This window comes from Chrysochloris asiatica, unplaced genomic scaffold (genome assembly GCF_000296735.1).
Source record: "Chrysochloris asiatica unplaced genomic scaffold, ChrAsi1.0 scaffold00305, whole genome shotgun sequence".
Taxonomy (NCBI): domain Eukaryota; kingdom Metazoa; phylum Chordata; class Mammalia; order Afrosoricida; family Chrysochloridae; genus Chrysochloris; species Chrysochloris asiatica.
Window position 1 is genome coordinate 1,657,319 of NW_006408823.1, and position 27,141 is coordinate 1,684,459.

General features: G+C 53.0%; 1 protein-coding gene across 1 annotated transcript; it reads right to left on the minus strand.

Moving 5' to 3' along the window:
• Window positions 1-2,730: 2,730 nt before the first annotated feature.
• On the minus strand, window positions 2,731-26,431 carry PPL (periplakin). The gene is made up of 22 exons (XM_006874911.1): window positions 26,427-26,431; window positions 26,186-26,285; window positions 21,321-21,475; window positions 19,892-20,012; window positions 19,001-19,126; window positions 18,877-18,915; window positions 16,987-17,148; window positions 16,784-16,891; window positions 16,251-16,346; window positions 15,228-15,350; window positions 14,996-15,142; window positions 14,323-14,474; window positions 14,081-14,178; window positions 13,796-13,953; window positions 13,182-13,360; window positions 12,962-13,100; window positions 11,960-12,153; window positions 10,126-10,276; window positions 9,192-9,275; window positions 8,228-8,344; window positions 6,247-6,339; window positions 2,731-5,403 (listed from the first exon to the last, which is right to left on the minus strand). Exons 1-22 carry the CDS (start codon window positions 26,429-26,431, stop codon window positions 2,731-2,733), a joined length of 5,220 nt encoding a protein of 1,739 aa, XP_006874973.1.
• Between the last annotated feature and the right edge of the window lie 710 nt (window positions 26,432-27,141).

The window sequence follows — 27,141 nt, forward strand, 5'->3', positions numbered from 1 at the left end:
CATGCTCCTCAAGAAGCACTTACGTACCTGGTGCTCTGGGCCTCCTGGCTATGTCACTGGACAATCGTCGAGGGCTGTGGGGGAGGCCATGCTGACCAGCTCCAGTGGTGTGGCGGAGGAGTTTGCACACCTGTTTCCAGTCTGCCCCCACCTGGCCTTTGGCCAGAGTCCCTCATGGTCCCCTACCGGATAGGGCTCCTCTGTCCTGATGGAGGAGTCCATCCGTCCCTAGGCCCTGTGCTCGATAGGACAGAAGCCCAGGCTAAAGCCACAACAGGGGAATGACCTTGTCCCTTTGAGAAACACTAAGAACACCTGGCATTGCTCACTGAGGGGGCCGGTCCCTCTGAAAGTGGCAGAGCTACCCTCTTAAAAAGAGATCTGTGTAGATCCCACCCTTCCGATAGGATTTCTTAAGACCTTGATTTTGGGTGTTTTTCATGTCCCCTTGGACGACGATGGATGGAGTGGGGCTGCGGCTCGCACATCATGTTGTAGGAAGACTTTAATCTCAGTGCCTTTTGTGGGGAACGGAACCGGAGCCCTTGCGTCCATCTCAGCCCTGAGTGTGGCTCAGGTGAAGTCCTTTGGAAGACACGTCTACATTGCAGACGTACTCCGTTTTGAGTTATTTACGGCTGTGCATCATGACCTGTGCCGGCCTGACTGGAAGGTCACGGGGCCCCAAACATTCCCAGGTCAGCAAGAACCCCCATTCTGTTTGTCCAGAGTTCATCAGGTGGACTCCAGAGCCCTGAAGCCGCACATCCACCTCTTGGTGGGCAGAGGGGACGCAGGAGATCCACGTCACAGTAGACATTCCACTTCCTATTCTTTGTAGAGGTCACTCACAGGCAGAGCTGCGGCCATAGGCCGTCTGTCCATCCTGGGGCTCCCCAGAGTTGTGGCTAAGCTGGGAAGGCGGGTCAGAGACAGCCAACGACAATCCTTCCTCCTCTGGTCACCAGGTTGGTCACACTCAGCCCATGGTCTGCTGGACTGAGGTAGCGTCACCTGTGAGCGTAAGCAGCGTTCTCAGAAGGCACACCTCTGTGCACACACTTAGGAGAGCCCCTGGTGTCTGACCCAGCGACTCGCCGCCCTGCCTCTTGAGTTTGGACAGGCCTCTGCTCTGGTTTTTTGTTTGTTTTCTCCCCACACTTAAGAAGCACTAAGTGTTTTTCACATTGGGCGACGTGGACTCCTTACCCCTTTCTAATAGTTCTTGCAACTCGGATTCCAGTCTGTTTACAGAATAGTTGTAGGTCGTCGCAAAAGAGCCAAAGAAGAGATTTGTGTTGCTGGGCTCAGAGCTGCCAGGGAACGCTGCGCAGTGGGGGCTTCTCCAGGCTTGTGCGCCTCAACCCCCTGCCCCTGTGCCGTCGAGGGGGCCACCGTGGGTGGAGTGGAAGACCCTCCCTTTTAGGAATCTAGCGATGCCTCTTGCCTCAGGGAAACGTTTCTTTGATGGGGAATTTATGCGATTTCTGTTTCTTGTTCAGGCTTTATTTGTGGTTATGGGAGCGTGAGTGACTCACCAACTGCCCAGGCCCCTGGGGAAGGCTCGGGGCCTGGGCCACACTGGCAGTCTGTGAAAGGCTATGGGTTTTGTGCAGCGGGGACGTTGGTGTGTGGGAGAGTAGAACTGGTTAATCTTGTATAAAGTAACAAAATAAACTGTTTCGAGGTTTTCAAAACAGGTTCTTGGCTTTTTCCTTTTTACCATATTCGGAAGTAATCATACCCACTCCCCCTCCCCACATACACAAGAAGCCTTAGAGATGGAACAGTCGTGGAATTAAACCCACTGCCAGGCAATCAATTCCAACTCAGCAACCCTGTAAGATGGGGAGAACTCCTAAGTTCCCGAAACTATAAATCTTTGTGAAAGCAGCAGACTGCCTCATCTGTCTTCCACAAAGTAGCTGGTGGGGGGGGGTTTGAACCACTGGCCCTGTAGTTCCTTAGTAGATGTAATACCCACGGAATATCCATTTTGGCTGGAAGCCAAGAAAGGTAGTAAAAATACTTCACCTGCAAAAGAGGGAAAAAACACACTTACAGCAAGTTGAGAACCAAGCCACCAGGTTTATTCCCCACCAGACATAGAGCTCCCCATTTCTTCCCATTTTCTTAACAGGAAACACATGCTACAGAGGGCCAGAAACCCATCCAGTGAAAAAGCCCACTGTTTTGTAAACCAAAATACCAGCTAGATAAGCAAGACTTGTCAGGCCCCCAGACCAGGGCTAGCAGCTTCACCAACCACTATTTAAACAAGACCCCCATTCCCGACACACAACATGTTCTCAGGGGCATTTCCCAGGGACACTGGGATAGTAAGCCCCCTTCACTCTAGTCCCACTGGTCCTCTTGAGAGCAGGGTGACTCCTGGAAGGGTATAAGTGCTAGGTGGGGCCCTGGAGGCCCAGTCCCCAGGGGAAGGGACAGCTGTGTCTGCCCTGGAGCTGGCCACCTGGTGTTTACGGGGTGGGCTCATCCATCTGGTTTGTTGTGTGCTCTGGTGGATGTCCAGTTCTTTTCGGGCGTCTGTCACAAAAGGAGTCTCCAGTGAAGGGAGATTGTGGGCAGTGAAATCAGAGAGGCAGGGCAGTGGTCAGGTGACAGTAGGGTGACGCTGGAGGAGGAGCCACGGTCTGAGCAGCCTGGCAGTGGGGTGAAGCATGGGGTACAGCGTTGGGTAGGAGAGGGACGGTGTCCGCATCACGCCTACTTCTGCCCGGACACCAGGACAGCCAACTCCTGGATTGACATGTCCTTGTTGACATAGCGGTCATACTGGGCAGGGCTCAGGCGGCCACTCTTGAGGGCCTCCTCAATGGAGAACTTTCTGCCGGACTTGCGGTCGTGGATGACTGAGGACTCCCCGTTGGGGCCCTTCACTGAGATCTCCTCCCAGTCGCACTCCTGGCTGCGAAGTTTCACGAACATGTTCCAATCGATGAGGCCTGCCCGGCGGGCCTCCTCCGGGGACAGCTCTCGGCCCGTGTCGGGGTCGATGACCACAATGGACCGCCGCAGGTGGTTCTCCCGCTGCTCCCGCTTGACGGCCACGTTGCCCAGACGCCGCTGTAGCTCGTCGATCTCCAGGTCCTTGTCCTTGGAAAGCCTCTTGAGGTCCTCCAGCTCCCGTTCCAGGGACCAGAGCCGGGAGTCCAGGCTCGGCCCGGCATCTACTGTGGACACGCCGTGCAGGTCTCGGGTCTCTGTGGCCGCCATCTCAATCTCCGCCTGGAGCCTCCGGGCCTCCAGCTGCAGGTTCTGCCGTTCCAGATGCAGTCTGTGGTTCTCCTCCCTGAGGAAGTCCAGCTCCTTGGACGACTTGGAGTTATGGAATTCCAGCTCAGACAGCTTGGCCTCTAGTCGGCTCACCTCGGCATCCAGCTCCCGCTTGCTCCGGGTCTCCTCCTCCAAGCTGCCCCTGAGCTTCTGAATCTCCTGCTCCATGCCTCCCTTCTCCACCTGGACGCTCTCGGAGAAGACCACCTTCTCCTTGACCTCCATCTTCTCCAGGTTGAGCAGCTTCTGACGCAGAGTCTCCAGCTCGCTCTCCAGGACCTGCCGCCGGTGACGTTCCTCCTCCAGCTGGACCTGGAGCAGGGCATGCTCGCGGGCCTGCTGGGGGTCCTGCTGCAGGACCACCTTCTGCTTGCGGGTCACCTTCTCTCGGGCCTCATCCTCTTCCTGTTCCTGTTCCAGGCCGGCCAGCCGCTGCTTCAGGCGCTGCACCTCCAGCTCGGCCTCTCTGCGTGCCTGACGCTCACGCTCCAGCTCCTCTAGCTGCCGCTCGAGCTCGCTGCGCCGCCGCTGCAACCGCCGTAGCTCCCCTCGGAGGTGGTCAATCTGTCGCAGCTCCACATCGATGCTCTCGGTGAAGGAGTTCACTTCGGCCCGCAGGTTGGGCTCCTCCTCGTAACGGACCACCTCTTGCTGCACCACCCTCTCCCTCACCCGGGACAGCTCTTCCTCCTTCTCCTTGATCTTGTGTGCCTGTGCAGCCCTCTCCTGTTCCACGTCCACCTGCTTCTTCTGCTCTTCCGACAGCTTGGCCCGCAAAGACTCCACCTCCTCCTTGGTCTGGGGGTCCTCCTGGAACTGCAGGATCTCCTGGACCACCTCTTTGGTCTGAACTTGGGGCTTGGTGTCTTTCAGGGCCTGGATCTCCTGCTTAAGCTGGTAGATCTCCACATCACACCTCTCCATCAGCCTGGTCTTGTCCACGATTTCTTCCCGCAGCCGCTGCAGCTCCTTCTCCATCTCGGGGTCCGTCTTGTACCTGATGACTTCTTTGGTCACCTCCTTGACCTCGACCTGGGGGCCTCGCTGCCGCAACGCCTCCAACTCACGCTGGTAAATGTGGAGCTGCTCCTCAGCCCCTCGGTACTTCCTCTCTTGCTCGACCAGCTCCAAGCGCAGGTTGGCCAGCTCGCTCTCGGCCTTGGGGTCGGGCCGGACGATCTCCCGCACCTTGTCCTGGACCACCACCTTGGTGTTCTCCTCTTCCAAGGCCCAGATCCTCCGGAGCAACTCAGTCTTCTCCCTCTGGTTGGCGCGCGCCCGGGCAGCCTCATCTTCATACTGGCGCTTGAGGTCACCAACCTCCCTCTCGGCGGCCAGGTCCTTCTCCACCTTGAGCACTTCCTTGACGGTGATCTTGCCCTCGGCCATGGCCCGCTCCTTCTCCAGCCGCCTCAGCTTCTCCTGGAGGAAGCTCAGCTCTTCCTCCTGCTTCTCCCACTGTTGGCCCTCGAGCCGCTGCTCATCCTGCAGCTTCCGGAACTCGGCCTCCAGTTGGGGGTCATTCTGCAGCTTCACCACTTCCTTCTCGGTCACTTTCTCCTGCGTCCTGCTCTTCTCCTCGGCCAGGGCTGCGATGCGCTGCCGCAGCAGGGCCACCTCAGCCTCCCGAGTGCCCTTCTGCCTGCGCAGTTCCTCTAGCTCCTCGCGGAGACGCAAGACCTCACCCTCCTGGACCCGGTCAGGCTCGATGCGCAGCACCTCCTTGACCGTGTACTCCTGCCCTCCACCAGCCCCTGTCTCTTGCTCCAGCACCCGCAGCCGCAGCCGCAGTCCCTCCAGCTCATCCTGCAGCAGCTGGTTCTTGTGTTGCTCCTCGGCCAGGGTCCGCTGTGTCCGCCGGAAGCTTTCCTCCAGCGCGGGGTCCGGCACCTTTTTCAGCACCTCCTTGTGCACCACGGCCTGCGGCTGCTCGCGGCTCTGCAGACTCAGGATCTCCTCCTGCGCGCTCTGGACCTCACACTCCAGCTGCCGCCGCCTCTGGCTCTCCTCGTCCAGCTCCTTCCTGATCTGCCATAGTTCTTTCACCCCGGGCCCTGGCGTGCTCCCCTGCAGGCTTTCGGGGGGCATTTCCACTTCCAGTTGCTGGGATGGGGAAGACAAGACATGGTTAAAGCTAGGGCCTCTGGCGACTGGGCGCCCCTTCCAGCCCTCCCCCGCCCTGAGTCACAGCTGATCTGAGCCACCTGTTCCCAGATCCCCAAAGAGCCCCTCAGAGCGAGCTCTAGGTCAAGGTTTGAAAAGGTTGGGGGAGACGCTGCTAGGGTAGGTTTCTAAAACACATCTGGTAAACGTATTGTTGTTAAGTGCCGTCAAGTCAGTTCCAACTCATAGTGACCCTGTGTAGGGTTTCCGAGGAGGAGTTGGTGGGTTCAAACCGACCTTGCAGTCCAGTGCTTATCCTACAGTAATGACACACCAAGGGGCTTCAAAGAGCTTGTGGAACAAAGTGGGATGAAAAGATAATGGAATCTTCCCAGAAAGTTTTAGAAGCTCCCTTGTATGTCACAACAGGTTGAGTTTGGGGTGAAGCTGCAGTCTCCCACCTCGGGTCCTTCCCTGTCATCCTGAGACACTGCCTGTATGCACGCTTAGTGTACGCCCTGTGTGGATTTCTCCCGCCCAAGTGGTGCCTCAGGATTCCCCAGCCATAGTGTTCCACCACAGGGGCAGACAGCGACTGACCAAGCCAGCCCGCTGCCCAAGAACCGACACATCAACACATCCAGGTGCGTCCAGGTTTGCACTATTTACGTTTACCCATCACCTGACTGAGGCATACTGACGTGAGAACATGTTACACCCCCCCCACATACCCTGAGTCCACAGGATTAACCTAAGAAGGGCCAGCTAGGTGCAGTCCCCACATTCACAGGGAGTCTGCTCACGACAGTGGGTTCATTGGTTTCTCTGGCTGAGATCGGTTACCTGTCTCAGGAGATGCAGCGCGAACTCCAGATTCTGCAATCTCTGTCTGTTAATGGCATTGACCTCCGTGAACTTGGCAGCAAGAGCAGCTTCCTGCAGAAAAGTATTTAGCAGCACAGTCAGCAAGCAAGTATGTGTTGTTGTTGTTATTAAGTGCGTTTGAGTCGTTTCCAACTCATAGCAACCCTGCATAGGGTTTCCGAGGAGCGGCTGGTGAGCTTGAACCGCTGATGTTGCATTTCAAACCGATCCTGCAGTCCAGCACATTAACCCACAGCGCCACCCCAGGCAAAAATGCAGACAGAGAATCAGCAAAGAGACAGGCGCCTAGAGACTGAGGCTGAAAAGTCAGCTTTCAGGAGCTGGAGGGCGGTGTTTTTTTTTCTCCAAGATTCCACTATTATTTTATTTTTCCAAACATTATACCATTGTCCCTAACTCATGGATCGAATCATTTTTTAAAAAACATATTTTGTTGTTGAGAACAGACACCACCAATTTGACAATGTCTACAGGTACAATTAAGTGACATCCGTCTCCTCCCATAGAAATGAATTGTTCTCACATTTTTATCTGAGATGTGTTTTATTTCTTTAGTTGAGAAATGATTTTATTGTTGGTGCCACTGTTGAGAATACGAGGGGGCTTCAAAGAAAAAAAAAAAAAAGTTCATGGAAAAATAGAATGAAAAGAGAATGGAATCTTTCCATGAACTTTCGCAAGCCTCATATGCACAGCAGAACATGTACCAATCCCAACAGTTCTGCACGAATCATTCATAGATGCTCATGCCCTTCTTCTGAGAGGCGTACCCACTCTCTGAAGTGTTCCTCCCTCACTGGTGTAAGGACCAAACTGATTTTGCCTACCTAGAAACTGCTTGACTAAACTCTAGTCAGGCTCAGGAAAGCATTTTAAATAGACAAGGCCTCAGTTATTAGTTCCCTTCAGAGGCAAGGTCAATCTCCATTCTGTACATTAGCCTGAACACGTACTCTAGCTCCAAGAATATGATATATGCATAAAGAGCCAGGCAGCTCAAGGCCAGAGGCCAGATGTTTTCCTTTACCCTAGCCTAAGAACAAAGACCACCAGTCCTGACCAATTAAACTGTAACATCTCATAGTTTGCCAATTGTTAACCAATCCAAAGATTGTAAAGCTGAGAAACCTGAGCTGTTTGAAAATTCTATAAAAACCCTGCAGACAATGCATTCGGGGCTCTTTCCCTATTCCGAAATGTCGGATAAGGTTAGAGACCTGGCTCGAGCTTGATTAAACAACCCTTATGTATTTGCATCGGTACACGGCTCCTGGGTGGTCTTTGGGGACCCTGAATTCTGGGCATAACACTGGCACCAACTCATTGCCCCTAAGGCTCCTATCTAATCTTTTCAGTTGTTGTTATCACTCTGATCTCATACAGACAGTTCTTAAGAGAGCGTAATGCCCAAAGCAGATGTCCCTCATTCATTTTTAATGTCAACTCTATCATACCCAAGTTCCCCAAATTTGGATTTATTTGCTAACTCTCTAAGCTAGTTGATTGTTCTCATTCTCTTGACAGAGTTCCAATGGACGTAGTTCTAGGATATGTTCTAGTAAGATCTGACGTAGTTAGAACTGAGGGACAGCTTCTTGCCCACTGCTCAGACCCAGGGCTCTACCGCAGTCTCATGGAGTGGAGAGAAAACAGATTTAGTCTTGGCCTCAGTGGGCTGAGTCAGCCACCGTACCTCTCAGGAACCCACATCTTCACGTGCTCAGAATGAGTCATGTCAGCCCTTCTCCTGTGTATTTAGTGAGCACTGACGTGGGAGTCTCCAGCCAAACACTTCCCTCCGCCCAGCAGTGTCTGTAGGCCTCTCTATGGTATGCCCTAGAATGAGCTCATTCTCTCACCTGTTTGCACCTGTGAAGGCGCTCGTTGTGTTTATCTCAGAGATCCCCCTCCTCACCGCCCAGATGCCCACGGGCCTCACCTCTTCCTTCACTCTGGCGGCCGGCGACTGGAGCCTGGCCCTCTTGCTCACGTGGTTGTTCTTTCCACTCTCCAGGTCCATCAGGGACCTTAGCTTCTCTGCCTCTAACTCGTAGTCCTGGGTCAGAGAGAGAGTCGTTGAGAAGAGAGCCGAAGGTTCTAACACACCTTCCAACTGACCCGAGCCCTGGCTGCTGCCACCTTGCTAGTCTGAGAATCAAGGAGCTCTGGTGGTGCAGCGGGTTAGACGGACGGCTGCTAATTTCAAGGTCAGCAGCCGCTTCACACAGCAAACAGATGAGGCTGTCTGCTGTGTAAAGCGATTCTGTGAGTCGGAATCAACTCATGGCACTGGATTTGGTTTGGGTTTTTTGGCCTGGCCATCCTCACAGGTCTTTCTTTCAACCAAACCCTTTGCTAACTGCCCAGAGAACGGGAGAAGCATCACTGCGCAGCCTCGAAGGACAAAGGGCAGCTCTGGCCACGCTCCCCGTCCCCATCTCCACCTGCTCAGTCGAGTCTTCCCTCCCCAACCTTTCCCACCTGCAGGTTCTTACATCCTGTTTCCTTCATCTCACATCAAACCAGATGCCGTTTCTCAGGTTACCACCACCTCACCTTTGTGTCCAGCATCTGGATAACTTCACCGTCCACCTAGTGGACACGCAGTGCCATGGTTCTCTGCCACTGGGCCATCAGGTAAGGGCTAGTGGGTTTATTTATATTTGTTTCTGGTTTACCATTACAAAGGATGTTGCTACAACAATGCAGTTAAGCCAGCATCGCTCTTTTGTGCTTTTTCCTTTAGGGTAAATCTCACCTAAGAGTTGATTGGTGCCTAGGGTATGACTCTCAGTGCCTAGCACCAGACTGTTTTCCAAAAGGGCTGTGCCATGGACAGGCCTCGAGCCCAGCCAGTTACACATCCAACTAACTGTGTGTGGGGCCCAGCTTCTGTGGCTCACCTTTACAGCCTGTTGATACTGCTGGGAGTTGGCACACACTGTCTGTATTTCCTGTTCCCTGTTGGCGATGTCATCCAGCAGGTTCTGGAAAACAACAGAGATTGCAAAGATCAAGCTGAAAACAAAACAACAGAAGCCCTCTGGCTAGAGCAGCTGGAGTCTTTAAAATCTGATTATTTTTATCTGGTTTATGGAGTTCTTGTGCTACAGTGGTTAAGCGTGAGGCTGCTCCGCGGGAGACAGATGTGGCAGTCTGCCTCCAATAAGGTTACAGACTTAGAAACCCAATGGGGCAGCTCTAGCAGCATTATGAATGGGAATGGATTTGATGGCTTCCTTATATTCACTTGATGCCTACAAAAGTCAGTCCTGAGGCTCTGTGAAGAAGGGCCAAGAATGATAATCATCTTTGCCAATAAACTCCTGTTATAACTGTTGTAACATCTTACTTAAATCACCTCTGTAAGTCTTCAAAGAACCCTGTGAGGGTGACCGTATAGGGAAACCGAGGCACAGTGAGGGTCAGTCACTTGGTAGTGAGAAGTGGAGCGGAGCTTTGGGTCTGGGTTATGGGAGCCCAAAGCCCAACCCCAATGCACCGCAGCCTCCTGGAGAGACAGGACCCCCACCTCCCCTGAGAGATGCTCTGGTGTTCCTGTGCTATTGGTTTGCACAATCAACCTTTCCCAAGGGTCCACTCAGGGTCTGGCCCTGTGCTGGACACTGAGGAGGAGTGGACATGATTGTGGCCTCAAAGAGAATGAGGTGCCCAGAGCCGAGCAGGGCCAAGGGCCAGCGAGGACAGCTAGGCCAAGTTTTGCCTGCTCCTGCCAAGGCCGTCAACCACACTGCCTGCTTGTCTCCCTGGGGGTCTGGGGGTTTCTAACACTCCTTTTGCCACCGACAGTCTGCAAGAGCAGAGGAAGGGCCTTACCTTCTGATTCTTCAGCTTGGTTTCCATCTGGCTGAGGCTGTCTGTCTCTTGGGGCTCATAACTGGGGATGTTGGACAGGAATTGTGACATGTGGTTGTAGCCGCTGTGATACTTGTCATAAGCGGCCTTGGCATTCTGCAGGCTCTGGAACCTGCAGGAGGAGACAAGCGACTTAGGTCTCTGCCACTGGGGGCAGATGCCTCGCTGGAAGACTCACATCCCTCTGAAAGAAGCTGGAGACCCTCGTTTCTTTAAAAGGTTAAAAAAAAAAAAAAAAGTAATTTAACTGGAAATAACATAAACATTTACCAGAAAGCAAATGGTTTTGATAAATTCTGAAATGTCAAGTCAGAGCACGCATTAGCCTTTGTAGGAACAAACCAAGGAACCCAACCCATAGCCGTCAAGTTGACTCTGAGCCACGGTGACCCTCTAGAACAGGGTAGGAATGGCCCATAGAATTGGTGAGACTGTAACTCTTTACTGAGGCAAACTGCTTCACCGGTCTCCTGCTGGGAGACTGCTGGGTTCGAACCACCAACCTTTCAGCCAGCAGCCCAATTCTTAAGCCACTGGGGCACCAGGGCTCCTTTCATAAAGGATAAGGTAGGTCTGCATGCACTGGCTTGCAAAGATATTTAGTGGTAGTGGTGGTGGGCTGCCGTGGAGTCAGTTCTGACTCAGTGACCCTGTACAGGGTTTCTGAGGCTATAAATCTTTACGGGAACAGAAAGCCTCATCTTTCTCTGGCAGAACAGCTGGTAGTTTCGAACTGCTGACTTTGATATTAGCAGCCCGACTCGTAACCACTATGCTACCAGAGCTCCTTTAAAAACATAAGGCAATATCATAAATGACTCTGTGGCAATAAATTTAACTCAGCTGAAATAGACAAATTGCTTGAGAGCCATATACTACCAAAGTTCACCCAAGAAGAATGAGACAACGTGAACCACCCCCTGCGTACTAGAGTTGAATCTGTACCTAAAATCCTTCCCACCCACAGAAAGCTGCAAGCCCAGAAGGCTTCGCTGGTGGATTCTACCGAACATTTAAGAAAGAAAGAGTATCGATTTTACATGTGGAGTTTGAGTCTCCCACTCTGTGGGTCTGTGATTAAAAAGTCAAAACCAGCACTGTAGAACCACCTCTGACTCACAGTGACCCCGTAGGTTCACCGTATGTAGTGCCCCCATAGAATTTCCAAGGCTGTAACCTTTATAGGAGTGCCGGTGTGGTGCTGTAAGATAAGCACTGGACTGCTAGCCACAAAGCCAGCGGTTCAAACCCACCAGCCATTCTCAGAAACGCTATAAAGGGTCACTATGAGTCAGAACCAACCAGACAGCACACAGTAACCATCACCTTTACAGCAGCAGATGGTCACATCTGTCTCCCATGGAGCAGCTGGTAGGTTTAAACTGCTGACCTTGCAGATAGCAGCCCAGTGCTTTAACCTCGGTGCCACCAGGGCTCCTTCCAGCACAATATGACAGGTAAGTAACAAGTTATAATCCACACCATAGGTTGTCATTTGTACGCTACCTAGCTTTTTATCTGCGCATCCACTGTCCCATCCACCCATCCATCCTTGCTCATATAGAATATTCTGGGGAAGAAGTACAGGAATCTCGTGACCCCCTTAGCTTAGGGAAAGGGGCCTGGCCACTATAATCTCTTTTTGAGTTTCTTACAGTATTACCTTTTCCAAAACAGAAATTACTTTGAGAACAAAACACACAACTTTCACTAGCTTCTAGAGAATTCCCACCTTGGTGGCTTCGGGCTGGTTCCCCGTCCCGGTCCCCGCCACCCCCACCACCCCAGCCCTCACCTGCGGCTGATCTGATGGCGCAGGTTATCAAAGCGCTGGCTGAGCTTGTGGACCTCGGCTTCCTGACGTTCCAGGTCGGGGCAGTGCTCCTGGAAGCGGCTGGCCAGTAAGCCTGAACACTGTTTGGCCGCCTGCAGATTCTGCTCAGCTTCAGTCAAGACGGACGGCTTGGCCTGCAGCTCAGAGCCCATGGCCTGTGAGTGGGAAGAGGCATGGGTTGTGGGGGGAGGGGGGGAGGCCACTGAATCCAGGACTCAGGGAAACCAGTGCACGCCCTCTGCCCAGTGCATGCCTAGGAGGGAGCGACCCCACAGAAGTCCCCAGGCCCTGTGTTCTGAGTGAAGGGCCACCCCAGGGGTCCCAGACTCTGATTTGCAGAGGTCAGGCAGGCCAGACCCGCCACTCAGTGAGAGACAGAACACTTGGGCTTTGACATGAAACTTCCTGAAACTTCGTAGGCCACCCAGACTAATGAGAGGCTGGGGAGGTGAGCATGGGCCTCCACTTTGCAACTTCCAATTTGACACCCTGTGGGCACTCCCAAAGGAACCCTGGTGACACTATGGGATGAGCCTTGAGCTGTTAACCACAAGGCTGGTGGTTCAAACCCAGTAACCACGCTGCGGCAGAAAGATGAGGCTGTCTGCCCCTGTGAAAATTTAGGGTCGCTATGATTCAGCATCAACTCCGCGGTAGTGGGTTTGGTTTGATTTGGGGAGCGCTTGGCAGCTAACTCACAGATTGGCAGCTGGAATCCACTAGCTGCTCCTCACCGGATGACAACTTAGGAAACCCAGTGAGGCGATTTTACTCTTTCACATGGGGTCTCTACAAGTCAGAAGTCACTGAGCTGGGTTTGGTTTCAGGTATTCCCAAAAGGAAGAAATGCACCTCTGTGGTAACTCAAGGCCTCGGTTTCCCTTTCTGTCAGGAAGGTGAAGGGTGGTATATGTCTGAAGGCTGACCCCCACTCAGAGGACTTTCCAGGGGCCCTCAACTCACGGCCAGCTCCTGTATCTTGTTGTCCAGGGTGTGGCCACTCTCGGGCACCGTGTCATCCTGGGTTAGCTGGCTCTCGTATGTGGCCAGCAGCTCCCGGCCCTGCTGCAGGCTCTCCTCCAGGCGGCTGCTGACCTCCATCCTGAGGATAGTGGTCAGCAGTCAGGGAGGGTTCCAGGCCCCATGCCTGCTCCCCCAACCCCACTCACTGCCTGCCACCCACTTCTCCTGAGCCGAGTCCAGTAGCTGGGCCAGGCGCTCATATTTGCCATTGGTGTCGTCCACCCGGTTCCTGAGCAGGGGTGCGGTGCCACTGCCCGGGAGGGCCTGGAGGAAGGCCTCACACTCGGCCGTGCTCCGAGTCTTCTCAGGTTCGATGCGTTGCAGCTCACTCGTGATATTCTGTCGAGACCAAACCACAGCACGGTGAACACAGCCAGCCACCCAGGCAGCCCCTCCAGGGACAAGAGAGGACCGACATCTGCTAAGAGGGCTGTGGGCCTACATTTCAGGGACAATGGGAAGTCTCGGTGGACATGCAGAGGCCTGGGCCCACTCCCGGAGCCAGACAGAACCTTGTGTTTGGAATGAATGCCCCAGGGAACTCTGAGGCAGGGACAACCACAAGCCAATGTGAAGACAACGGTCCACCAGGACCACCTCATCTAACCTGCAAGGGCAGCTCCCAGCATCCCACCCCCTGGGTCCTCAGAGTCCTTGGAGGTGGGAGAGGCAGCCCCAACATCGTCACCATGGCTGAACACCTGCCATAAACATCCCCAGGTCCCCGTGGGGCTGAGACGAGGCAGGCACAGAGCTCCCTGGACCCCATGGTACCTTGAGGTCCTTGGCCCGCTCAGCACTGTCTTCCACGGCCCGATCCTGATGCAGCGGTGGTCGAAGGATGCCCGTGATGGCCTTCTCCTGCCGGTCCAGGTCTCGAGAAACTTGGTCTAAACCGGCCAGCAGCTGCCGCCCCTGCAGGTCAGATGCGTCTGCAGGAGTGGAGACAGAGTCAGAGAGCTGTCCCAGCATCCCCTGCCCGCGACCCCTCCCCGACAGCACACACTCCAGTCTAGTCCCTCCCTCCTTCCATCCTTCCATCCTTCCAGCGGCACCCACCTCCAGGGTTTTCCGCCTTGAGCACCTCGTACCGCTGCTGGAGCACATTCTTGCTCCCGGCTGCCTTCTGCCGCACAGTCCGGTACTGGCTGCCCAGGCTGGGAGAGCAGAGGAACAAGTTGGGTCTGCAGCACTTGCTTACCCCCCCAACCCACAGAGGCAGGTATCCCAGGTCTATGAGTGGGACCACGAAGTCCCGGAGTGCAGCCAGCCCACGCTGGCTCCCTCCTTTGTCCTCGTACCTGTCGGCCAGAGCCAGGGCCTCGGGGTCAGTTGGGGGGATCATGAAGCAGACGGCTGGGGCAGTCAGCCTGTTCCCGATGCTGTCTGTGAGCTCCCAGCTGTCCCCGTTGTTCTTCTGCAGGATGTAACTGTAGCCTCGCGAGATCATACCCTGCAGGGCACGGGACAGACCACACCCTCAGAAGGAGCGAGAGACCTGCCAACACTCAGCTACCCTTCACTCTCAGACCTGGGGAGTCATAGTCTGTCTCAGACCCACCACACAGAGGATTGGGAAGGGACATAGGTGGGGTCTGCCAAACACCCCACCTTGATTTCCCCACCCTCCCTACCCAATCACAGTCCATGACAACTCCAGGCCTGGCATGGGAGAGAGAGCTGCATCCTGACCACTGTGACTCACTCAGCGTGGACATGTGACTCACACCAGCCAATGAGAGTCTTTCCTGGGACTTTGGTGGCTAGTTGGGGTTGTCACATGGGGTAATGTAAGGCTGAGGCACTGGGGCAGGGGTCAGGGTAAACATCTCTTCCATAAGAGTGTTGCCAATAGCACGCCTAGACACAGGTCCCTGAAAGCATGGTCAGAGGCCCTGGAAACCCCCATAAAGCTTCTGAGACTCCCTAGTGACGTGACAACAGCAGACCTGGGCCCCCGGTGCGGCAGCTCACCTCGTCACACTCGAAGTCGCAGAGCGCCTCCACTGGGATGGGCTTGAGCGGCGTCTCCCGCCGGTACTTGAGAGGCACCACCTGCTGCCCTCGGCGCTGCAGACCCCGCACCACGTCCTCATACTTGTCCAGTGCCTTCTCCTGGTCCTGACAGAGTGGGGGAGCCAGCTGAGACCTATGCCTTCCTGGGAGGGAGTAGGCAGGGTGGGGGTGGCAGGCAAAGGTCACTCACGTCCAGCTCCCGCAAGAGCATCTCAATCTGGTAGCGGTCCTTGAAGTCGGGGCTGTATTTCTGGTCCAGGTCCGAGTCCACTTTCCTCAGCAGCTCCTGGGCGTCTTTCATGTCTTTATGGAACTAGGGGAATCACGTGGCTTTGTGACAGGTATTCTCCCGGCTGGGGCTTCAAGGTCAGTCCCAGGTGGGGCTGGGCCCCCCACTTACTCAACCCACAGGACCCCTCCCCACCAGCCCTCAACACCACTCATTCCATTTAACAAGGTCTCACATCTAAGCCAGGAAGCGCTGAGCTCATTCTCTGTACTCAGCCATACCATCTCGATACATTAACTCAACAAGACCACCCAGCTGCTCTGCTCTCCAACAGGCCTGTTCTTTCACTGGATTCCCCGAGTGGATTCCCGAGTGGATTCCCCGAGTGGATCCCCGAGTGGATTCCCTGAGTGGATCCCCGAGTGGATTCCCTGAGTGGTGCAGACTGTAAAAGGTCAGAGGCTGAAGCCCAACCAGAGGCACCTGAAAAGGGCCTGGTGTCTACTTCCAGAAAATAAGCCACTGAGACCCCACAGAGCACAGTGCCACTGTGGCACACACGACGTCGCTGTGAGTCAGAGTCAAGCAGACACAGCTGGTATTCTTCCACCAGGGCCATCAGCTCTGAGTCATGTGGTCATCCAGCACTCCTCGTGCCTCAAGCTAAACACAGGCCCCATGAAGCTCACAGCCAGCAGGAGTTGGAGCCCCAGTCCACATTCCCCTAAACTGCCCACTCCTGAAAACCAATGCAGCTCTTGTTAACGATACAGGTTCCTGCCCCCTCTCTCTGCTGACTGGCTGAATCAGACTCGGAGGCCCTGTTCCCCTGGGAGGATTCATGGGGTGGGGCCTAGCACACTATGGGCCCATCCAGATCAGCCATTGGAAGTGTGGCTACCAGGAGCCCCTGTAAGACTTCTGGAGGTGCGGTCAGGAAGGAGTGGGCAGGCAGACAGGTGGGCAGGGGGTTCTGGGTAGTACCTGGTGGAAGTCCTCCATGTACTTGAGGTGGCTCTCCTCACAGATGAGAAGGTTCAGGTACTCCTTCCAGTCCGCGTGCACGGCTTCCATGTGTGCCTACAACAACAGGGATGCAGGGTCAGGTGGCAGGCTACCCGGATGCAAGGAGAGCCCTGGCTGGACGCTGGACCCAGCAAACAGTAGTTCAGAGAGGGACATCTGGTATCTGTCAGGGGATGGGGAACAGGCAGAGGTCTCCCGGATTAAGTGCTGGGAGTTGGAGAGACGGGAGTGTTTTATGAGGTAAGGACTGCCATGTACAGTTGCTAGGGCTGTGAACTGTACAAGGGACAGGTGGAAACTGTGCCTGTTCACAGAGACACCCTACAGGCTTCACAAATCCTGGAGCTGGGGGTAGGAGGTGGCAAAGGCTCAAGATGCGGGGAGGGGAAGAGGCAGACAGAGCCAGAAGGAGCTAGCGAAACGAGCAGACAGGGTGAAAGAGAGAGACATGGACCCCAATCTCCGAGGGTGACCCCTCCGAGTGCACCCACCTCAATGGAGTTCCTCCCGGGATGCTCAGTGGCCAGCAGCTGGTCACCCTCACTGTGTAGCTTGTTGATCCTCTCTTCTTTGGCCTCCAGGTTCCGGTTGATAAAATTCTGCAGTGAGGGGTCACAGAGAGTCTCAGTGTCTTACCTGGCTGCCTTCTGCTGGCTCCCGACCCCAAATGCTTCCTCAGTGCCCCAGCGCCCACCTCATACTGCCGCCGTCGGCTGGGATAGTCGAGGTTCCGGTCACTCCAGTCGTACTGCATGCGGCCCTTGGCCTGCTGGTCCAGCCAGTACAGCTCATTGGTGCAGCGCTGCATGTAATCTTGCAGGGAGTTCAGATGCTGCTGCCGCTCCTGAGACTGTGCCTGGGGGAGGAATGGGGATGCAAGGACAGGCTGGGTCCTGGGACGAGACCCCCGATCCCTCTGAACCCCATCATTCATTCAGCAAGCCCGGCCTCACTCCAAGCACTTGGCTACAGCAGGGTGCAAAATACAGAACCCCAGCATGTTGACATTTTAGCAGAGCCTCAGTATGCTAAATAGGTATGGTGCTCAGAAGCGAGGAAGGCGAGGCTTCATCTCTCATACTACAGAGGGGATGTTATCAGGAGACCAGTCCCTGGAAAATGACATACGCTTGGCAAAGTAGAGAGTTGTCAAAGAACAAAACAAAATGAAGAAGACCCCCTCGAGATGGAGGGACACAGTGGCGGCACCAGTGGGCTCAAACAGCAATGATGGTGAGGATGGCGCAGGTTTCGCTCTGACCTAAAGATGTGGAACATGCTAGTCCCCACAACCGTGTGAGCCGTTTCCCTGAGGTAGATCTCTATGTGTCTAAGCATCACTGGGTTTGCCCCTCTACAGAAACCAGACGAAGGCAGAGAGGGACTCCTGGGAACCACCCCATTCTACAGAGGGGAAAACCAAGTCTCCAAGAGGCTAAGGAACTCACATAAGGTCTTACAGCTAAGAAGTGGGAAAGCTGGGATTCTCACCGTTGTGGTGTTTACAGTATTTACAAAGAAAGCATTCATGCACTACTTATTAAGTTCAATAAGAACGCTTGGAGTACGTTCCTACAGACAAACCAAACCCACTGCAGTCCAGTTGGTCCTGACTCCTAGTGACCCTCTAAGGCAGACTAGAACGGCTCCATAGGATTTGTGAGGATTTACAGAAGCAGACTGCCACGTCTTTCTCTGGTGGAACGGACACGTGGCCTTGCACGTTTGTGTAAGCCCGTGTGTGAGATGTTTTCGGTATGCTTGGATCTTTTTTATGAGGCAGTGAGGGCTCAGTGGTAGAAGTCTTGCCTTCCATGCAGGAGATCCAGGTTCGATCCCAGCTACTGACCCTCCTGGGAAGCCACCACCCATCTGTCAGTGAAGGCTTGTGCGTTGCTAGGCTGTTGAACAGGTTTCAATAGAGCGTCTAGGCTTAGACAGAGTAGGAAGAAAGGCGTGGCAATCTACTTCCAAAAATAAGCCAATGAAAGCCCTGCAGATCTCAACAATCTCTTCCTAAACTGATTCTGGGGATAGCATGTGTCCTTTCATAGTGTACGGGGTCACTGTGTGTCGGAGATTGACTCAAGAGCAAGTGGCATCCATTTTTAAAACGGGGTAAGTTAAGGAGCGCCCCATGGCTCAATTTCCCGCCAAACAAGAGACAGGCCCACAGGTGGATAGTAACACCAGAGAGGTACGCACTCCTTAGAACAGCCAACCACACCAGATGAGCAGCGCAGCCTGGGTGAGGGAGAAAGCTCAGAAGGCAGGAAGGAACGGGAAAGAAGGACAAACAGAAACAGGAGGCTCAGGGAACAAGTGGGAAGAATGCTGTTACTCCGAGGGATTGTGACCTATGTCACGAAACCAAATGTGCATGCACTGTTAACCAGAAAACCAACTGGCTCTTTAACCTATCACCCCAATCACAATAAAAAATCTTTACAAAATTGCTTTAAAAAAGAATGACTCAATGAACTAAAAAGCTGCTTTTCCAAGCCGCCATGACCCTGGGCTCCCGGTCACCTCCCACGCCCGTGTCCCATTGCAGAGGACACGACTTGCCACGGGAACTCCTCACCAGCAGTTTGTGGTACTTGGCCTGCAGATCGCTGTTCTCCTGAGGACAGAGGCAGAGACATAGGTTAGGATGAGGGCTCAGCCCGAGCCCCCTCTGTCCCCGGCTGCCCAGCCATATGCCGCACCTTGTCCCCATCCTTGGTAAGGTGGGGCCCGATGGCCTTGACCTCGTTGTGAAAGATGTTGTGTTGTTCCACCTGCTGATCCACCAACGGTAGCTCCGTCCCAAAGCTCTGGCTGCTCAGCTTGTCCTGGGTGGTGGGAGTGGCACAGGAAGAGAGGCTGGGTGGGGGCCCGGCTGCCCACACTCCACCTGGGATCCTCAGCTCTTAGCCCTGGACCTGAGGACTGTGTTATGTTCCTCACAGGGTATCAATGAGGCAGGGAGAGCTGATAGGAGAGAAGGAAGCGTGGCCACAAAACGGTATGTCCAAGTCCTAAGGTGGGGACTGTGAACTGGAGCTTGTTTAGAAACAGAGTCAGTGAGGATGCCAGGGAGCAGGTGGGGCTGAGCCTCCGTGACTATGTCCTTGTCATAGAGGGGACACCGATCGAGGGACAGAGAGAAGACACCCTGTGAAGAGGCAGCTTCAAGCCAAGGATAGCAGGAGCCACCAGAGCTGGGAGCAGGGAATGGAACATTCTCCCCTCAGCTTCAGAAGGAATGTCTCTGAGGTACGCCTGTATCATCCCCATTTCACAGATGAGGAAACTGGGACTAGAGAGGGGGAAGCAGTTACAAGTGAGGAGCTGAGACACTGGTCTGTGGTGACTCTCCCATGGCCACCACCCCCACCTTGATGAGACAAGGTGGGGAACGAGTGCCGGGAAAACAGCATGGGGTGGCTAATGGGGCTCAGGGTATGAGCCCCTCATCTCCTCTGTGGCCTTGGCCCCCGCGCTGTAGCCCTCTGGGCCACCTATGAACTGACATGGCTCTTCCTGGGCATGGGCCCCACCCCACCGCACCCTGGGCCCTGGACGCCCACTCCCCCACCCCCAGCAGCGGGCTGTACCAGCTTCTCATCCACCAGCGACACCCAGTTGACCTTTGGGTGCACCTCCTTCACTGCCAGGTTGTAGATCTGCTTGTGTTTCCCACGTAGCTTGGTCACACGCTCCCTCAGCTGCCGGATGCTGAGCAGGGACAGCAGGGACAGAAGTCACCTAGTCAGCAGCGGAACCCTACAGTGGGCTTCCTGATCCAGCAGCTTCTCTTGCTATCATCCTCCTCCTCTATCCATTGACCCTTCTAGCCTTTCCCTCCCCACCAATGTTTCCTGAGGGCCTACTGTGCACTCAAAACCATAGAAGGTTCTGGAAAACCCAGGCAAGTCCACTGCCCTCTGAAGGTCACTGTCCCTGAGGGAGGCAACAGGACCCATGAGACAACAGAGGTTTCAGGATGGTGTGAGCCGTGATGGGGACAACTAAGGGCAGGAAGGGTATCCTTGAGACCTGATCCTGGCTGCAGTAGGATGCAGAACCAGCGTGGTGGTATATGACTATGACGGGGCTTCAGAAAGTTGATGGGAAAGTGGAATGAAAAGATAATGGAATTTTTGTACCACCTTTTTGAAGCCAATCAGCACTGGACTGCGAACCACAAGGCCGGTAGTTCAAACCCACCAGCTGCTCCTTGGAAACCTTATACAGGTTGGCTACGGGTCAGAACCAACTTGACGGCACTTAAAAACAACAACAAATACAATCTTTACAGAAGCAGACTAGCACATCTTTCAGGGGTGGAGCAGCTGGTGAGCTCCAACTGCCCATCTTTCAGTTGGTAGCCAAGTGCTTTAACCAGTGTGCCACCAGAGTTCCTTGTTGTTAAGCGCCATCGAGTCAGTTTCAACTCATAGTGACCCTATATAGGGTTTCCGAGGTGCGGCTGGTGAGTTGGAACTGCTGTGTTTCAAACTGACTTTGCGGTCTAGTGCTTATCTCCCGTCAGTCCACTACCAGTGAGTGGACTCTGACTCGTAGTGACCATTCGGGGCAGACGAGAACTACTCCACAGGGTCTCCAAGACTGTCCATCCTGACAGGAGCAGACCATCTCATCGTTCTCCTGCGGAGTGCTGGGTGGGTTTGAACTGCTGACCTTGTGGTTAGCAGCCTAATGCTTAACACACTATACCACCAGGACACCTTAGTATCAGGTTGTTATGTTGTTAAGTGCTGTCAAGTTGGTTCTGACCCATAGAGACCCTGGATAGGGTTTCTGAGGAGCAGCTGGTGAGTTTGAGCCACCAACTTTGGAGTCCAGCGCATTAGCCCACAGCGCCACACCAGGACTCCAGTACCTGGTTAGGCCTCAGTAAATGTCCCCCTGACTTGGGGTGGTTCCTGAATGCTGAGTACCCTCGGTCACCACCCCAAAGCCCAACTGCCCCAGCCCTGAACCACAGTGGACCCCGGGAGACGCGACGCAGTGGGAACCTACTCCTCAGCGATCATGTCTCCTTGGGGATGTTTCATGTGCTTGGCAATGGCTGCGTCGGCTTCCAGCACATACAGCAGCTTCTCTGACTCCGACACCTTCTGTAGGGCCACATCCCGGTGCTCTACCTGCCGGCCCTCCTGAAGCCGGGCCAAATCCTACAAGGTCATCGGAGAAGGAGGACAGTATGTAGGCGCTCAGGAGTGAGGGGACTGAGCTAGGAGGGCTCCAGGAGAGACACCAGCAACAGGCTCCACGGCTGCCCAGCCCACTAAACTCACCGCCCCCAAGTGCCTGCTATGCACACTTGTGGGTGGGAGAGGGCAGTGCCCTGCCCACCTACCTGGAGCTCACCCAGATAAACCAAACAACATCAAGTCATTTTTTACAAAAGAAACACACCGGAGAGGAATTGTGGGGGGAATTACTTTAGCTAAGAACAAAAGAGGAACAAGAAGGGTATTCGAGGCAGAGGGAACTGCTTGTGCAAAGGTCCTGAGGCAGGAAAGAATGTACTGGGGTGGAGGTGTGGCAAAAGGCCCCATGGCTGGAAGGCAGGGTCCTATACCCTTCCTGGCCTCAGTGTTTCCATCTCTACAATGGGAGTCAGAAACACAGCTCCTTCAGGAGAGCAGACAGGTTAATGCAGGAATTCTACTCAGGAACAAAAAGAAAACAGACTACTGACCACTGTGATATCATAGATGAGCCTAGAAAACCTCATGGGGAGTGAAGATGCCAGGCACAGACACTACATTTACGTGAAACACGGAGAGATGCATGCAGACAGGAAGAAAGGAGACAAGCATTTGTCAGGACCAAGGGTGGAACAGCAGGTCACTGTAAACAGGTCCAACTGGCCGATGGAAGTGTCTGAATCTGATTTACAGTGGTGGCCACAGCACTGGGTGACATTACTAGTCATTGAATGGGTCACCTGACACAGGAGCATTTTATGAGATACAAAAATGCCTCGTTAAAGATGGGAAGGGAGGGAGGAGGCGGACAGGTGGCAGGGGAAGGGAGAGGGAAGGGAAGATGGAGAAGGAAAAATGCAGAAAGAAAGAATGACACCTGTCAGAAGGCAGTGGCCGCCTGGACAGAGCTCTTTCAGGAGACAAGCATCAGAGTACCTCTCTGGGTCCTGTGGTTGGGATTCATTGTCAGCTGAGGAGTGGGGGGCAGAGGGGGAGCCCTGGCTGCCCCAAGGGGCTGGGAGGTGAGGTCAACAAGTCAAAGGCCAGAAGAGCTGGCTCCCATCCCACAGCCTGAGGCAGCCTGGCCAGGGTAATTAAAAGCCAACAGACCGGTGCTCCACTTGGGTGGAATTTTATCTGTCCCGCCATTGCCAACTGCTCCCTCATGGAGCCAAAGGTTAAATTTGGAAAGGGGAGGAGGGGAGATATGTGAGTTTTGTAAGAAGGTAGTTCCTCTCCCAAGGCTGCGGCTCAGTTGCAAAGCATATACCTAGCCATGGAGGAGTTCAAAGTTCAAAGCCAGGGTCATCCTAGAGATCAGGTACTGATCAGGAAGTATCATGAGGGGACTGTGATTTTCCTGCCACAAACACATAACCTCATTCTAATCATGAGGAAACATCAGACAAGCCCACGGCAAGGGCAGTTCTCTGAAACTACTGATCGTGACTCTTCATCTGAGACTCACCCAAGACAAGGAAAGATTCAGCACTGTCACAGATCACAGAGACCTATGGAGACGTGACACCCTGTGACACCCTAAACCAAAAATATCACTGAAGTCTTCTTCAAACCAAAGAGTTCAGCTTAGTTAATAAAGAACGTCTGCCTTGAGCCATGTGCTCTTTTAAGAACCATCTAGATGGATTCCTGGTGTGGCACTGCAAGGTCGACAGTTCAAATCCACCAGCCGCTCCTTGGAAATCCTACACAGGGTCACTATGAGTCAGAACTGACTCAACAGCACTTAACAACAAACAATGGGTGGGATCAAACTGACAACAGCAATCTGAAAGGGGGAGATGGGAAACTTAGGGCCTGGTGAGTTTATGCTAACTGGGAGGAAGAACTCAGAAGAAGAGGGGGACAAGGGTTACAAAACTCACAGAACAGAACCAATGTCAGCAAACTGAACCTGTACGAACTATTGGGTTGGGTGTATGTTCTGCGGTGTACATTTTCAGCAACGAAACTAAATTATAAAACAAATCAATAAACACAGCATGGGAATCCTGAACCAGAAAGAGGGCATTTGTAGAAACCTTGTACTTTAGCTCATTACACTGTGCCAATATTAATCAAATTTCCTAGTTTTGATCCAAGGACTCCTGGTGGCACTATAGGGAAAAAACTGAACTGTTAACCTCAACACTGGCAGTTCAAACCCAGCAGCTACTCCTCAGGAGCCAGATAAGGCTGTCTTCTCCTGTAAAGATCTACAGTCTCAGAAACCCTATACAGAAACTCCATGACAGTGGGTGAGTTTAGTTTTGGTCCCTGTAATACTGTTATTAGTGTTATTATTAGGTGTCATGGCAACCTACTCGGTGCAGAGTAGAACTGCTCCAGAGAATTTTTGGAAGCAGTTTGCCAGGCCTTTCTTCAGAGGTGCCTCCCAGTAGGTTCAAACCACCCACCTTTCGGCTAGCAGTTGAGTGTTTTAACAGCCTGCACCATGCAGGAGCTTTAATTATTGCACTCCCACCCTGGAACCTGTTAACATTACAACAAGGGGGCTGAAAGGCATATGGGAATTCTGCATACTATTCCTGTAACTTTCATATAAATCTACAATGATTTTAAAATAAAGAGTTGAAAAGGTATGATGCGGTAGATATTGAGCCACATGGCTGTGATACACTGTCAGTTAATATAATAAGTAACTTAGTGGTAAACAAAAAACGATCCCATTTGGAAGAAAAACAAAAGATGTGTATATGTGCGCAGACACACACACACATTTATCTGAGAGGAAGTCAAGAAGATACACACACCACTGAATAGTTGAAATTTCGGGTGGTAGAATTATCTGTGATTCTAATTGGCTTCCTTACACTTGTTTATCAATCCTGTAGTGTTTATAATGAACACAGATCACTTTTATTAACAGAAAAAAAGTAAGAGAGAGAGAGAGACACACACACACACACCTCTAGAAAAACTGTTTTCATATCAGAAAGGAAAACACTGGAAGGGCCAGAGATAGAAAAAGCAGCAAATCTACAAGGGGAACCGGGGACAAGGGGCTGCCTGGTGGAGGGGAAGGGGGCAGGGTGAGACAGGGAAGGAGCGGGGGCAAGCAAGAGAAAGAGGGCAAGGAGGACTCCTGAGACCCTCCCGGGGTCAGTGTATAGCAGAGAACAGAGTTCTTTCCTGATTCCCCCTATACCCCTCTTGTTTATTCAAGGTCCCCGAGTCCCCCTCAACCAGCCATGCAGGCTCCAGCATCGCCTCCCTGTCCTCTAAAGTCTCCAACCACCTGTGGACAGGCCCTTGGGTAGATGACAAAGGGGGGTGGCAGGAGAATAGATGAGTTGGGCAGACCTGAACCCCACAGGGACTCCCCCACTTCCATCTCCCAGTGTTTCAGATGCCTCCTAAGTAAGGGTGCCAGATGAAATATACGGTGTCCTGCTAAATTCAAACTCCAGATAAACAACAAATCATTTGGGAGCATATTCCAACTGACACATGGGATTGTTGTTGTTGTTGTTACGTGCCATCGAGTCGGTTCCGACTCATAGCGACCCTGCTGTTCAAACTGACCTTGCAGTCCAGCTCATTAACCCACAGCACCACACCAGGACTCCACACATGGGATAGACTTATATTAATATATATGTGTGTGTGTATTCATGCTGAAATTGGAATCAGACTGGACAGCCTATATTTTTATTAGCTGCATCAAGCCACCTCACCCCTGGGCTGTTTCTGGGGTTAACTCTGTTCTGACTGACCACATCAACCATCTCTGGACCTCAGTTTTTCTAACTGAAGAATGGGCTTGAACTCAATCACTCAAGGCTTCAGAGGAGGAGGCTTTAAAGAGAAGGTGGTCATCTTAGTATCATACAGGTGTCACGATGACCAGAGCAGTGTGGAACCACCACGCCATTCAGTCCTCAGGAGAACCAAGGACTTGTGATGGGCTCTAAGCCCTTGCAGTAGAAGGGGAAACTGAGGTCCAGAGAGGCAGAGTGGTTTCCCTGTTATTTTCTCTCCCCACTCTAAAAAAGGGGCGGGGAGAACTACATGGTCCCTAAATATTGGAAGTACAACGCACCTCAGTATGACCACTGGGCAGCATTACTGAAGAGTCTCACTCCATCTTTACAAGAGCCCCCAGAGGTGGGGACGATCGTTAGAGGAAAGCGCATGCACCCCAAGGATATACGACACGCCAGAACGGTTCTCCTCCCAACATGGAAGAATGGGATATGAAGTATGGGTATGAACATCAGTAACAAGTTTCCCTTTACCGTTGGCAATACTACTAAGAGACCTGGGTTGCTCGACTTCAATGCTGCTGACATCTTGGACCAGATCATTCTCTGCTTCAGGGGACGGGGAACACCCTGTGTATTGGAGGATGCAGAACAGCATCCCTGGCCACCACCCACCAGATACAGAGAGTACTGCCTCCCAGTGGTGACATGGAGAAATGCCTCCAGATGGGACCACAGGGGGCATAGTCTCCCAGGTGAGAAGGAGTCCTTTCATGCAGCCATTGATGTTCGACTCAAAGAGACCCTACTGGGCAGAGTACACCAGCTCTGCACTCACACACACACACTCACACACACACCCTGGAAATGAAATACCACAGAACTGATGCCACAGCATTGGGGAGAGTAGCCTGAGCAGCGAGGGGGGGGGGGGGGGGGCACTCACGCTCTGCATCTTGGCTTCTGTGCCCACAATGTTCTTCTCCACCTGGTCGGCATTCTTCTGCAACTGCTCAATCAGCTCCGACAGCTCCTTGTTGGAGATGCTGCAGGACAAGGGTGTGGGCAGGAGGGGAGGTAGGTGTGTGAGTGGTGGGCCGGTGGCAGGGCAGCTTCCTCCCAGGATGTCCCCCACATCAGGCTTGGAGCAGAAGCTGCCTACCCATGACTTCTAGGTCTCCACGAACGACATCGCTAAAACCACAAGGCAGCAATGCCACCTCCCACTTCGGTTGTCCACTCTAATGTTTCTATTCATACCGGGTGAGCATCTCTTGTAAATAGTCATTCCACTACGGTAAAAAAATACATGGACTAGAGGACTTCAAAATGTTCATGGACAACACCCAGTATCTTCGAACTCCATTTTCCCATTAGTTTTCTGAAGCCCCCTCGTATATAAAAAACATCTGCCAAATCAACACTTCTCATGTATGTGATTCCGCAACACTGTTACATTTGTCATGTTGGGCCACCATCGGCACATTCACTCTGTTGTCAAATTGTTTCACCACCACTAACAGAAACTCAGTGCCCCCAAACGACAGATCCCCACTTCCCTCTGCCTTCCCACCCTTAGTAAATGACTCTGTACCTTTGTCTATTCTACGTGTTTTGTGTAAGTGGGATCATATAATCATTATATTTTTGTGGCTGAGCTATTTCGCTCAGCATGCTGTTTTCAAGATTTACCCTGGTGATATCATGCCATCCTTTTACTCCATATTTTACTGAGATTTACATAACCTAAAATTCAGCCTTTAGTAGTATGAGGGGGCTTCAGAAAATCTGTGGAAAAACGAAAGGAAAAGGTAATGGAATTTTCCCAGGAGTTTTTTGAAAACCTCTCATATACACACAATTCAGTGTTTTTCAGTATATTCACAGAACTGTGTAATTATC